General features: G+C 43.3%; 1 protein-coding gene across 3 annotated transcripts in view; it reads left to right on the top strand.

Moving 5' to 3' along the window:
• Positions 1–15,536, top strand: part of LOC308082877 (transcription initiation factor TFIID subunit 4) — a 166,499-nt gene that overhangs the window by 94,176 nt on the left and 56,787 nt on the right. For all 3 annotated transcript variants that reach the window (XM_080424944.1, XM_080424945.1, XM_080424943.1), the window contains exon 13: positions 13,780–13,902. In XM_080424944.1, coding sequence (XP_080281070.1) covers positions 13,780–13,902 — 123 coding nt within the window. The remainder of the gene's footprint in view (positions 1–13,779; positions 13,903–15,536) is intronic.

Raw genomic sequence — 15,536 nt, 5'->3', positions numbered from 1 at the left:
TGCTGTAATGTTTAAATGAACAAGACAAAATAATGGGAACAAATTAAATGGAATGAAATGGAACTTTTTCTTTATGGCACTCTGTTTTCAACCTTGACTAGTTTTGCTGATTATTATTTTGGAAAAAAGGTCATTTGACTAATAATTACATACGGGCAATGATCTTATTGCAGTCTCACTGACCAGTCATTTAAAAGCAAGAGGGTATACAGTTTTTACAAATGTTCTCGTACTTTTTTCCTTCCATAGGATATTGTACACTTGTAAGTACATTGGTATCAGGGATATTTTACACACAACACAGTTGTTGAGTATAAGTAATTAATTATACTTTTCCATAGATTAATATACACAGCATAATATACCGGAATAAATTCACCCTAAAGGGTCAGCTTTGATGCAAACAGAAGCCTTCCTTAACACAGATAGGCCTAATGTAAAATGGGTTTTAAGAAGTGAATGGTACAAGTTTTTTTAATGAGTTTTTAAGACCTTATTACTCCAGTCTAGTTACTTCAGTATGAGCTTTTATGTATATTTTCGGCTGATATTCCAGTGTGTGCATACTGTATGTGATTTTTTTTGTGGACACTGGACGCTTTCCTCATTTGTGCCTAGTAGTCCATTTGAGAAAGCAAAGTAACTAGTAACTAAAGTTTTCAAATAAATTTAGTGGAGTAAAAGTACAATATTTGCCTCTGAGATGTAGTGGGGCGGAAGTAAAAGTATTGAAAATGGGAAATACTCCAGTAAAGTAAAAAAAATCCTCAATAGTGTACTTAAGTACAGTACTTGAGTAAATGCACTTAGTTACTTTACACCACTGCATACTGCACACACAGTAGGTGTGGTACTGAAATAATAACGTCCATTTATGCAGTTACATGAGTAAAAAAGCTCCGCCCACGTCATGGGGTCAGGGCAGAACATTGTTTCGACTCGCCTTTGGGTCTTTGGGTGTCTGCTGAGTGCAGATGGAATAGAGAGGCCCTGATTGGCCGCCTCCCCTCCTCCTTCCAGCTAATTATCTACCAGGCACTTTCACCATGAGGAACAGCCCTGAGATATACAGCTTGCAGATGTTCACCCCAATGGTGCTCATGTGGGTGTCAGGTGGATGAAATACAAGGAGCTTCTTCTTTTTTTTTTTTCTTAAATTTTTATCCCACGATTTTTGTAACCCATTTTTTCACCCAGTGCCAATTACCTAAGTAATCCTGGGCGCTACACTCCCTCTGCCAGCCTAGGGAGAGCCTAGAGCCGAGCTCATGCCTCCTTCAATGCATGTGGAGCTAGCAAGCCGCTTCTTATCACCTGACAGGGGGGAGTTTCCCCGGTAGGACGTAGCGCAACCAGTTCCTTTTCCCCTCCATCAGGCGCCCCGGCTGACCAGGGGGAGGCAGTATAGAGACCAGGATTACTGCATGTTTTTGTGAGGGTACCTACCCTAGGGAACACGGGGAGAACATGCAAACTCCACACAGAGAGGCCCTTTCACCAACCCCACCTATAGGGTATGGGCAATACAAGGAGCTTCTACGTTCGGATTTTTGTCGTCTCATTCCAACGAGTAGAACGTGACACTTGTGCTTTGAACTGACCAACGTTGCCACATCCTTCAGGGGTAAATTCAGCCCACCGCGATTTTTCAACGCTTAATTTATGCTCCGTCAGACGACGTTGTGTAGTACACTATAGCCTTTAGAGCAGGGGTCTTCAACCTTTTTCACTTGACCCGTTGGCTCTGTACTTGGTCTGCTCCTTTTCCCTCTACTCCAACTCTCCGAAAATAGCCGATCTACAAGCTCAGTTGTGAGCTTGTTGATCTGCTATTTTTCGGCTGATGTTCCCCATCACACAAAGATTTGGCGGACCCCCTGTGGTAACTCTTGAGGACTCCCTAGGGGGTCCCGGACCCCCTGTTGAAGACCCCCTGCTTTAGAGACCAGCGTTCTTACTAGCAGGGCTAGAAACAGCCACTCAAATGTCCGTATGTTATGTCTAGCAGGTGGGCCTATAAAGTCATAGGGGACAAGACTAGGGTTGGAACCGGAGGAAACCGGGATCGATCATAAAGGAACCGGTTTTTATCACACTTGTCAGAGCTGGTGTGTGGACTCCATCTACACTATAGATGTGAAGTCCATATACACCCTTACAGACCTGTAAGGGTCCATTTGGAACCCCCTATACCGTACACACAGAAAAATAAAGGTGCCAACTGGAACCAAAACTGTTTTTTTCAGAGTGATGCCATAGAAGAACCATTTTTGGTTCCAGAAAGAACCTTTCAGACCATTTATTTGAATGGTTCTATAAAGAGCCCAACCCCTTTAAACTGTATATCAAGCGGCTGAAAAGTGTTTGTCAAAAATAGCAGATCTACGAGCTGTGAGCTTGTAGATCTGCTATTTTTGAGGAAGGTCGGCCTATTAACTCTTTCAGTGCCAAGAGTATTTTCATAAAGTACTCCCAAACTGCCAGGAATTTGCGTTTTTTTTAATTTTTAAATTTTGTAATTTTTCATTCAAATAAATGATCTGATTGGGGTTTTAAACCCATAATACAGTTCTACCAGTAGAGAGCAACAAATCGACACATTGATGATCTCGCTGGCTCACTCGCCCCCTCCCAAACAGGCTCACGTCATATCCGGTCAGAACCGGATGTTGACATTTTCGATAATCGTTGATCGGGCTAAATTACGATGCGATACACGACTACGATGACTGATCGTCACCCAGACCAAAGAGAGTAGACGTGGACCTCTCCGTTCGCTTTTTATACCGTGTGAAAAACCGTGACTTTCCCTATTCTGGCCGAAAATCACCGGAGAAAAACAACGTGACCCGGAAATGAATTTTTTTTTTTACATCCGGCTCCGGGTGAGTCTGATGTAGTCAGGAAGCGAAAGTGATCATGAAAAATATACAGAATAGCGCGACCACAGTCAAAAGTAAAAACTCGGGATTTCTCGTGCTGGCACTGAGGGTACTCGGGAAAAACTCGGGATATGTCGGGGCGTGGCACTGAGAGAGTTAAGACATGGTTTAAGAGTTCCAAGGTTCCTCAAAGATCTTTGACTATAAAAGGTTCTCTAGAACTAGATGAGGAACATGAAGAACCATTCACTAGATCAAATGGTTCTTTAGTAGTTGATGGTTCTTTGTGGAACCATATAGCCTTTTAAAGAACCATTGTTTTTCTGTGTGTAGGAATCGTTAAAGGGAACCTTTAAGGAACATGAATCGTTGAAATCGTAAAGGATCCCCAACGCTAGACAAGACAGATAAACACAAACTCCCCCCCAGCCTGGTTTTATTTATAATGCCGGGGTCTTTTTTTCTGAGGCAGAAAGCCAAACGCCATCTCTTTCTTCCACGAGGCCCCTTCCTTCCAGTGACGTCACGCAGAGTGTGTTCTGCTCCAGCAAGGACATCTGTCTGTAAGCGTCTGGGGGGGCCGCGAGGAGACCCTCAGGCTGGTTGGGGTGCATGAGGAGAGGAGAGGAATGGGGGGAGGAGCCTTTTGTTATAGAGAGAGCAGAAATAGACAACGGCGGCCAGTGTTGCCAGAGTCTGTGAGAGAAACAAGCAACCAGGTCTAGGAAAACCAGACCAAAAGAAGCATCTATGGGCCACATGAGCACTTTAACATAATACATCAGCTATTTGAAAATAGCAGATCTACAAGCTCACAACACGTCGCGATGCGACGCGTTGTGAGCTTGTAGATCTGCTATTTTCAAATAAAATCTTGTGGGGAATTTATAATAAGCAGATCTGGCAACCCTGACGGCGGCCATCACTGCTGCTCCTGGAGATCATTCCCTCTTTTCCCTCTTCTTCTTCCTCGGTTGAAGTACATCACTCTGTCTCTGGCCTTTCCACATTTCAGACAGGTTTGCATCATGAGCGAACATGCTGTTCTTTTGTCCGTGTGGTGGAGAAGATGGACTCGTTTCTTAACCCGTTAAGACCCGGGGACGAATCTGTGTAATTTTTTAGATTCAGATTTTCTTCTGGGGATTCTACAAAATGTCTTCTAAATCTAAATTTAAAAAAAAACTTATGTTGCTGTAATATCAGTGGTTCTCAAACTTTTTTCATGTCAAGAGACCCCCAAAATGATATGTATTTGTCCGTGGACCCCCCCCCCCCCCATCTCAAAATATTTTGTTCCAGGGACCCCCCCACCAGAAGCAAAGATTTTAGTTTAAAATCTATATATATATTCAAAGATGTTCACAATTTTTCACGATTTTCTGCCATTCTCCAAAAATAGCAGATCTACAAGCTCATAGCGCGGCACTATGAGCTTGTATAAATGACACAGAGATGCGTTCCCGGTCTGAACGGGTTAAATGTGTCCGGGTACTTGAAGGGTTTTCACTCACGTAGCTGGAGGGCAGCTCTTGACTGGTGAAATGATTCAAGAACAGGGCAAGAGTTGAGCAAATCAATCAATAGAGTCCTGCTCGTCCAACTTGACTCCTCGTACACATGTTCTTTATTTATTTTGAATTTCAGAATGTATATTGTGTTTATATACAGTATAGTCAGTATAAGCAAGGTACAGGTCAGTGTCAGGATATTTTATTTGTATTTATTTATTTGTTTATTTTACTTAGAGTGGATACTTTGTGTCTTTGGCGGAAGCTGATGAAACAGCATTACAATATGACCAGTGGTGGAAAAGAGTACTCAAATTCTTTACTTAAGTAAAAGTATCAATACTCCAATATAGAAATACTCTGTTACAAGTAAAAGTCCAGAATAAAAAATATAGTTGAGTATAAGTACAAAAGTATTGGCATCAAAATGTACTTAAAGTAGCAAAAGTAAAAGTACTAACATTTTTTAAAATAGCAGATCTACAAGCTCACAACGCATCGCTTGTAGATCGGCTATTTTCAAATAGCCTATGTATAAAATAGGGCTAAAGTGGTTAATGTATGTTTCATAATATCATAATTTATATCTGAAAAGTAACTAGTAACTTAAGTTTTCAAATAATTGTAGTGGAGTAAAAGTACAGTATTTGACTCTGAGATGTAGTGGAGTAGAAGTAAAAGTATTGGAAATTGGAAATACTCAAGTAAAGTACAAATACCTCAAAATTGTACTTAGTTACTTTCCACCACTGAATATGACTGAAGGGTTGCCGGTTGGATCTCGGGCCTGGCAGGACAAAGCAGCGCATGGGGAAATGAATGAGTAACACTCACCACTCCTCCACCAATACCCACTGTTAAAGTGCTCTTGAGCAAGGCACTTGTAACCCACTACTGCTCCAGTGGAGCTGCTCAGTTTGAGACCGTGGGTTGTAGTGGGCAGCTGCCAGGTGTGAATGTGTGTAGCTACTGTAACTGCATGGATGTGAAGCAGGTATTCAATAGAGAGCATTCATGCTCAGTGAACATAATCTGTACGCAAAGCTGTCGTCAGCAACATATTTTCATTGTTTCTCACGGCCGCTGACATGGTATGATGTTACGCGGATGTTTACTCATCCGATTGTGTGACCTGCCTGCATTGTAGGTGGCGACAGGACACACATTGGATAGGCAACAAATTAGTCGTCCGTGCACACACATCGTCTGACACGTAAGCCCAGTTGGGCATGGGGTGTGCTGTGAATGTTTTAGCTAGCGGAGCGCTACGTCACGTGCATGTGTTCGCGCATACACGCGCACGTGAGCGATCGCCGACTGTGATGACTGATGTCGTCTTTGACACCTCTACAGTATGACATGTGACTCAACATTTGGGCACGGTTTCAGCCTGATCAGAGCCCAATTTACTTCCATTATAACATTATCAATTAAAAGTTTAATATTTATCACAAATTGTCTTTGTGTCCGGGCAATCTGGGAACCCATCGCCAAATAAAAAGGAAAAACAGCGCCCTCTGCTGTTTTTTACTTATTCACTTGGCTCTGGGACAAGCTCAACGGAGCACCCGTGCGCAAGGAAACCGGGGTTTTGGTCTGCCTTCAGCGCTCCACTTCCGGTGGTGCGACTATGTTTTAATTCCCACTAACAATATTTCTCCACGGAACACTAACACCAATTCCCCCAAAGAACATGGATCGTTTTGGTTATAAGCCCACTTGTTTCTATGATGAAAGAGCTATTTAAAATGTTACTAACTTTTCGTGGTCTTGTCGGCTTCGAGGACGCTATTCTTAAATGAGTTTCGGCTTGTTTCTAGTGGGGAAGGAACGGCACACACGTAAATCCCGCCCACTACATTTGATTGGGTAAAGCACGGCCTGCTTCCTGATCTGATAGCACGCCCACTTGTAACCAATGCGCACGGGTTGTCAACACGGCTACCGACAGATTCAAACGCAGAGCAGAATCTGTTCTTGAGAGATTAGTGTCCGGGTAGCTCAGTCGGTAGAACTCTCGCCTCTTGAACCACAAGATCGTGGGTTCGATCACGGGCACCGCCAACTCAGCGTATGTGTAGCACGGCTTGGGTACCGGCAAGTCGTGCGGCAAGTACTGGGAGCTGATGGTAGGTGTGTGTGGCGCTCCACCTTAGCATTCCATCTCCAAGGGGTCTAGTGCATTGTAACGGTGATAGACACCCGCGTTCTGGCTTATTCTGACAATGAGACTCTCCGACCTTCTTACTTGCTTTCTTTCAACAAGTAAGACGCGCGAACGCTGGAAGCGAACGCAGCTCGAAAATATTGTGTATTTACGGACTTGTAATCCGTGTTATTTCACTGTGATACTGTGATGGGGAGAGAACATTGACTGTGTGTGTGTGTGTGTGTGTGTGTGTGTGTGTGTGTGTGTGTGTGTGTGTGTGTGTGTGTGTGTGTGTGTGTGTGTGTGTGTGTGTGTGTGTGTGTGTGTGTGTGTGTGTGTGTGTGTGTTTTGCAGGCTGTTGTGCATTTTAATCAGAGCATTGTCTAAATTCCTGCACTCTGGCGCCCTCTGGGGGCAACCCGAGCACGGTTACATAGTAAACTCCACTTGGTCCAAAACAACGAACTTTACAACAACCAACAACAACCAACAACTATAAAACAACTATAAAATGTGTGAAAAACAATGTGGAGGTAGGCTACTGCTATGGCCTACTGGCATTGTACACAACACATTTGGCACTGATCGGTTGAAGAGATTATCTCCGGACACACGGACACAGACAGACCCTCTTATAGGCGGCTAGGTTCCTGCAGAGCCCCCAAAAAAAAGAGAAGATACTGAAACGATAAGAAAATTCAAAGCAGTAATGCCAGATGTATTGTCAGAGACAAGACTATAAAATTGATCTCTAACATTGTTTCAATTTTATTTGATGAAGAGCGTTTTTTTATGTCCTTATTGTCTCATTTATATCATCATATCAGGACCGCTCCGCTGGACACATTCCTTTTTTTTAAATAGTAGTTTCATTAAACAAAATCAACACTAAACTAAAAGTAGTCGAGGGACCACTACGGGTCCAAATAGACCCTTAAACGGTTCTGTAACTCTGAGAGTAAAGCAAATAGAACCAAATCGACCCGTACGGATTCCAAAGGGTTAAGTATATATATCACTGATCCAAATGACAAACAGAAAAAATTCCAATCCGGCCCCAGCGAATGAGTGGTCGTCATTTAACCCATTAAGACCGGGAACGCATCTGTGTCATTTTTAGATTAGATACTTAGATATTCAAAAATAGCAGATATACAATGGCACTCCGTGCCACGCGCTATGAGCTTGTAGATCTGCTTTTTTATTTTTTTCAATCGTGAACATTTGTGCAAATCTTTAGTTTGAATGTATATATATATATTTTTTAAAGCGAACATTTGCAACTCAAATCTTTGCTTCTGGGGGATTCTACAAATGTCTTCTAAATCCTAACTGTTTTTTTTTTAAATACATATGTTGCTATGGTTAAAAGTGGTTCTCAAACTTTTTTCATGTCAAGGACCCCCAAAATTATATATATTTTTCCGCCGACCCCCCCCATCTCAAAATAATGTTGTTCCAGGGACCCCCCCCTCCCCGAGAAGCAAAGACTTGAGTTACAAATATTCGCTTTAAAAAGTATATCATATTCAAAGATCTGCACACATTTTCACGATTTTTAAAAAACAATAGCAGATCTACAAGCTAATATATTAGCTTGTAGATCTGCTATTTTTTGGAATAGCCAAATAAATCTAAAAATGACACACAGATGCGTTCCCGGTCTCAATGGCTTAAAGGTGGGCTATACAGCAGCAGCCAGACATGGCACCAGATTGGGATCACAAATCCGTCTCCCAGCGTCGCGTCGGGCCCTCTCTCCTCGGTGACGGGAAAGCGCGGCGCAGACTGCAGGGTTGCAGATGGTAGAAATGAGGTCTGCATTTATCATACAGCCATAAATCTGAAAATGCAGGCAGTTGCTGCGGGCAACTGGGAGCACCATGCCTGGTGCCAACTGCCAGGCAGAGATGCCGGCATCCTGGTGCCATCAGTGAGAGATAGCGCGGACCTATCTCTCATCGCCCCTCTCTCTCTCTCTCTCTCTTTCTTTCTCTCTCTCTCTCTTTCTTTCTCTCATGCTCTCTCTCTCTCGCTCTCTGTCTTTCTCTCATGCTCTCTCTCTTTCTCTCTCTCTCTCTCTCTTTCTCTCTTTCTCTCTCTCTCTCTCTCTCTCTCTCTCTCTCTCATGCTCTCATCCTTTCTCTCAATCTCCACACACTATCCTGCCCTTTCTCACCCTCTCTCTCTCTCTCTCTCTCTCTCTCTCTCTCTCTCTCTCTCTCTCTCTCTCTCTCTCTCTCTCTCTCTCCCCCCATCTGTTTCACATTCTCCTCCAGGGCTGGGTATTGTATTGATAATACTATATTGATATTGTGATAGAAGAAGCCTTTGTATATCGTAGTATTGTGACATGTGGCATAACCGTTGTCTTTCCCTGCATTACAGTAATGCTATACAGAGATTGTATTTTTCCTGAACTTGCAGTACCTGACAGTTCTAGCTGTTCTATCTTTTTAGCCTTTGCCCACTTTTTTTTCAATTCTTATTATATATAAGCTTTGCTCGCGATTGTTTATCAAAGAAATCATATCTAAATATCAATATAAAATATTTCATGAAAGCACCAGTATAGTCATCCCAACAATATTTATATTGAGGTCCAGTATTCGGTCAAAAATATCATGATATTAGATTTTTTCCACTTTGCCCAACCCTACCCTCGCTCACAGACTAGCTCAACCTCTCTTAATCGCTCTCTTACCCCCCCCCCCTCCCACCCAGAAATAAGGATTCTTTAAGGTCAAGCCTGCAGAGCTGTCTATGTTTGTGTGTGTGTGTGTGTGTGTGTGTGTGTGTGTGTGCGCGTGTGTGTTTGGCCAAGCCTAACAAAGACAGCATTGATGACAATAATCATCACCTCCAGCCTGCTAGCTTGATCCAGCTAAACACCCCCCCGATCCCCAACAACAACAACAACACCACCGCTCTCCCGTCTCGTCCTCCTCCATTTGGCATGGCCCTGCCTTGAGTTGATTGACCCCCCCCCCCCGAAATAACGTAATATGCCTAAATATTTTATATTTTATTATTGTTTGAGGTAGTTCTCTTGCTTTGCGTCTGCTGCAAATTTTCCCCCTCGTTTGTGTTGCCAGTGTGTTGCAATATACATACGGACGGTATCGCTGTGCTAAATGTGGAGTGGCAACACCCTAAATGGCACGCATCGCCACAGGGGTTTTGTTTGGGGGGGAGGAGGATCAAATCAGAGATATAACTGCATGCACATTTCAGATTGCAGAGTTCATACACCAAAGCAACCTTTTCTTTTTTGCTGCCTGATTTATACTTGGTTGCGCGGCGGTCTCGCACACTAGGAGATATAGCGCTACGAGTCACGAGGCTATTTTCGGTGCGGTGACGCCCGCATGCACTGAAATCAACCGTCTGAAATCAACAGATTTCACACACACACACACACACACACACACACACACACACACACACACACACACACACACACACACACACGCACACGCCTCCTGATCTCACAACAACAATGCGTATACATGCTTCACACACAAACAGAGGAGCGGCCTGGTGAACACACGCTGAGAGATAACATAAAAGAACATGAAAGACATGAAAGAGCAACATTGATTGTCCCTGTTCACTTCGACCCGTGCCTCTCTCTCTCTCTCTCTCTCTCTCTCTCTCTCTCTCTCTCTCTCTCTCTCTCTCTCTCTCTCTCTCCCCCGGTGGGCTGAGGCATGCAGGCAAGCTGCTGGCCAGGCATTCCTGGTGCTACGGTATGGATGCGATTGATAGGCACGTGCGCTTGTGCACACACACACACACACACAAATGCTATGCGTGTGCCTCTATGTGCACGCTCATGCATGTGGGTGTGTGTGTGTGTGTGTGTGTGTGTGCCTTGGTGTGTGTGCGTGCGTGCTTGTGTGTGCGTGTGAACATGTGCTCAAATGCTCATCCATTTGAGTGTGTATGTGCTTATATCTGTAGATGTATGTGTGTGTGTGTGTGTGTGTGTGTGTGTGTGTTCGCAGCGTTTGCGTGCCTGCACATGTGCTCGTATGTGTGCGTGTGTGTGTGTGTGTGTGTGTGTGTGTGTGTGTGTGTGTGTGTGTGTGTGCGTGTGTGTGTGTGTGTGTGTGTGTGTGTGTGTGTGTGTGTGTGTGTGTGTGCGCGTGGTGCGGCGTGTGCGTTTGTGTGCACATATGCTCAAATGCTCGTACATGTGAGTGTGTACGTGCCTATGTGCCTATGTGCACGTGTGTGTGTGTGTGTGTGTGTGTGTGTGTGTGTGTGGGCGCACGTGCGCGCATCTACAGTACATTTTGTGTGTGTGTGTGTGTGTGTGTGTGTGTGCGTGCGTGCGTGTGTTCCTCATAACAGGAGGGGTGCTGACACCCTGAGTGTGTGTTGCCTCCAGGCCTCATCCGTCCCGCCTAGCAGAAAGGGCAGCTCCTAGCCACGCTGGCCCTCCTCCTGGCCCCGGGCTAGACATGACATTACCTCAGGCTGTGCCCCCCCCCCCCACCCACCCCCCCTCCCTCCGTACATCACACACTGTCTGAAAAATCACTAGCGCACCCCCCCTCCCCCCCCCCCCCCGCGTCTGACGGCAGCTCGCCTAATGTCTGACAACAGGCGGCCATTTTGTAGCTGAGGGTTCTATCGGAAGAAGAAAGGCAGATATTTTCTCAAGGAAGGTTAATGGGAGACTGACGACAGTCTGAATTGAATACTTTATTTATTTAGAAAAGACATGGAAACAATACATGGAAGTACAATTCACAATACAAGGTCCTCTAAACTGGATCGCTCATAAAAGCACAATGGCTTATTTAAAATGAGATCCCCACGCACTCAAATCATGATGACATTTAAGAAAACAGACAAATATACACTACTATGCAGAACGTCATACAATCAGCTTACAGGTTACTGGTATGAAAAACAAGAAATATGTACAATAGACAGTTTTAGGAGGAGGGGAGGGGGGCGGGGGAGGGGGTAGGTTAAGACTTTGACAGGGGCCAGTTTGGAATTGCAGCCTCCTGAAGGTGATTTTTTAGGGCAGTTTTGAAAGAGAGTAGGGTTTTACACTCCTTTACTCCTTTAGGTAAGGCATTCCACATTTTTGTTGTATAGCATAGTCTGAAAGTTGGACTAAATGCTGTGTTCTAAGATGGTGGTTCTCGTTTCCAAAAAAGAAAGAAAGAAAAAAGAACATTTACTGCATCAAAAGTAATAAACAAACTATAATATAAAAACTGGTGAAAAATTGGTCAAATTGTCAAATAAGAAATACGCAAAACTTTGGAAAATAGCCGATCTACAAGCTCACAACGCCTCGTGCTGCGAGGCGTTGTGAGCTTGTAGATCAGCTATTTTCCCAATATTTATCTGTGGAACCGAGCCAAACTAAATGTAATGCCCCAACTCCTGCAATTCCAAGTGCTTATCAGGGTGGGGGGGTCCCCAGTTCAAATGATTATTCTTGGGGGGTCATGGCCAGAAAAAAGGTTGAGAACCACTGTTCTAAGAGGATACACATCTGACCACAATAGATACAAATGTACTGTAATCTGTAAAATGGATACAGTGTCCCTTTTTTGTTAGCCAGTTTTCTGTTTCTGCTAGAACACACCCATTCAGACATATTCATAACAATGTGAGCTTGTAAATGAATGAAACTCAGAATGCAGTCATATCAAAAAGCTGAATTGGAATGAATAATAAATGAATAATAAAAAAACAGGAATCATAATTTGTATTTCCGTCACAGTGTCATTCACTGAATAAACTAAACCGTTTATGTTTGGCGAGCACCAACGAAGGCTAGATTAGGCTTTATATTGTAAATGAGCTGTACATAAGATGAAGTGAAGGGTGGTCGAATCGGGCTGCAAACCGCCAATATCTGGAGTCATACAACAAAGTATAAAATGGTTAATCAAGTCCACTGCTCCTAATAGTTAGGACAGTTAAAGTAATTCAATGCAGGTCCACAAATAACGATTTTTAGCAGCCTCTGCTGGTCATTACCGTCACTGCAGGCCATTCGTTTATTCCTGCGTTACCCAGAATTCCATTTGTTTTCACCGGAAGACGGAAGCGTTTCAAAAAGCGTTCTTTTAATTGTTTTATACTATCTGTGGATCGTTTCTCTTAGCCAGTGGAGCTTTAGTTACCGGGAGCTGTGTTTTCTTTTTCTGTTGTTTTTCGATCTTCAAATCCTACAATCTCTTAAAAACAGCGTGAGATTCCTTTTTGTTATTAGCGCGGTAGTTCCTGGCCAAACAGGAAACCGGTGCGGTAGTTCCTGGCCAAACAGGAAACCGGTGCATTTCCGTTTCCGTTTTCCGGCCGGATGACGTCATTTTCGCGGGAATGGCGTCAATAGAAAATAGTTTATAAAAGGCTTTCAGGGGTGAAATTCATGGAGTGGGTGTTGTGAAACATTTGCCAGTCACAAAAGATATACAATTTAACTTTAGTTTTGTTGAAAAAGTTACCATAGTATTACTTTAAATGCAGAGGACACATGTCACATAATGTGTGAATGTACAGTGACAAATACCCCAACCACAACTAAATGATGATGATTCTTTATCATCACATGGTACAATGGCAAGCAGGTGTTGTTCACATACTGTGCAGAGGTGGCTTTTGGCCAGTGGTGGAAAGTAGCTAAGTATATTTACTGAAGTATTGTACTTAAGAATAATTTTTTGGTATTTTTTGCTTTACTGGAGTATTTCCAATTTTCAGTACCTTTACTTCTACTCCACTACATCTCAGAGGCAAATATCATACTTTTACTCCACTACAATTATTTGAAAACTTTAGTTACTAGTTACTTTATAGATTTTGATTATTATTACAAACGATACATTACCCACTTCAACCCTATATACATTTCGGCCATTTGAAAATAGCAGATCTACAAGCTCACAATGCATCGCAATGTGACACTTTGTGAGCTTGTAGATCTGCTATTCTCAAAAGATTTGCATACATTTTATACATTTGAAAACTTGTGAAATGCAACATTCTACATAATGAATACTTTCTACTGCTACTTTAAGTACATTTTTATACCAATACTTTTGTACTTTTACTCAAGTAAATTCAGAATCTCTGACTTTTACTTGTAACAGAGTAGTTCTACATTGCAGTATTGGTACTTTTACTTAAGTAAAAAATTACTACTACAAGTACTTTTTCCACCACTGCTTTTGGCTGACCTGTTGCTCTTATGTCCCAACAGATGCAGCAGCAGGAACAGTTCCAGATGAGACAGAGAGACGCCAACCTCACGGCGCTAGCCGCCATCGGGCCCCGAAAGAAACGCAAGATGGATTCACCGGGAAGCACCTCGTCAGGGACCGAGGTAAGAACAATACACTAGATTAAAGCACTTTCAACCTGGCGGCCCTGTTTTGGTCATGCACAGACTTGACCTCTGACCGACCTCTTCACACTTCCCCGATCTTTTCCTGTAAAGTAATCCCCCCCCCCCCTTTGCCGTGCCTGATTTGTCAGGTGTGAAATGACGCCATTTCACACCTGGCTCCCGTTTCTCCACTTTCCACTGACTTTCCACTGAAGTGCCTATGGCAAACCCTTTGAAAGTCCCATCTGTAACTATAGGTGAAACATAGCATCCCAAACATAGCAGATGTACAACTACTTGTAGATCTGCTAGTTTCATGTAAAACATTTTTTTTTCATATAAAATTAGGCTGAAGTGGTTAAAGGATAGAACCGGGGTTCACTTTTTTTTTTTTGCCCGTCTCTTACTTTGTCTTCTTTTTTTAGTCTCCCGGAGGGAATTGCATTGAAATTTTGAATTGAAATTGTGCCATATTAAAAATAGCTGACTAGTGATTACAAGATGGATCTAGAACACTCCGCCATCATAGCTTTTTTCTTAATTAATAATAATTGATCCTTGTGGCAATCCTGCAACCACTCGTGCGCAGAACACTTATTTGTAGTTTCTCAAGCACTGACGTTTAAGAGATCTGTCTGGTCAGCCTTAGCAACAGGTAGTGGAAATGCACAAGTCTCTGTGTATATCGTCAAAGATTTGAAGCTACATCGTCGTCAGCCAGTCAATTCTTGCCTGCGATTTGTGTTAGTGAGAGGTATGTAGTACTGTAAGCATAACACCAATTCAAGCGCATCCTTTGACTTCACAAAAATGCTTTTAACAAGCCATCAGCTTAATGTCACCTGTTGGAATGTGCTTTCAAAACAGAGTGTTATGTCATAGACTTTGATACTTGTGCATGTACATGGGATCGCCTGTGTGTCATGTTAATTGCAGTGGAGTGGTTGTATTGCATCTTGTCTGTTTGTTCACAGTGATAACTCTGGCCAGTTTTAATCCGTTTAGGATCAAACGTGACAAGCTGGCGGTCAGGACATGTGTTATTGATTCAGTTGTATTTGTTCAAATCAGTCAAATGCAAAGGTCACAGTCACAGACAGTGCAAAGGTCAAAGTTTAGCCCTACTGTGCCACGCAATGCATTTACTGTATGGTACTGTAGTAGCATTTGGGACAGGTGTAGAATCTCTCGGGAGTGCATTTCTAGTTGCCCAGGCAGCTTGCTTGTATAGTGTTTTGTCTCTGTGTGTTTGTGTGTGTGTGTGTGTGTGTGTGTGTGTGTGTGTGTGTGTGTGTGTGTGTGTGTGTGTGTGTGTGTGTGTGTGTGTGCGTGCGTGCGTGCGTGCGTGCGTGCGTGGTTGCGTGAGTGAGAGAGACAGAGAGACAGAGACAGTAAGTGTGTGTGTGTGTGTGTGTGAGAGAGAGAGACAGAGAGAGACAGAGAGAGTAAGTGTGTACGTACGTACGTACGTACGTACGTGTGTGCGTGTTGGGGACACAGTGTGCTATACCCTCTGCACCATTGTTCTCATGCTTATAGTGTTCATCTGTTCCACACAGTCATCCGGTGAAGATGAGTACATGTGAACTCTCCTGCCAACCTTTCAGGCAGGCAACAGGGTGGGCCAGGAG

Source organism: Gymnoscopelus braueri (genome assembly GCF_963280865.1).
Source record: "Gymnoscopelus braueri genome assembly, chromosome: 1".
Taxonomy (NCBI): domain Eukaryota; kingdom Metazoa; phylum Chordata; class Actinopteri; order Myctophiformes; family Myctophidae; genus Gymnoscopelus; species Gymnoscopelus braueri.
Note: the sequence above shows the minus strand (reverse complement) of the source record. Positions and strands in the feature narration are given on the sequence as shown.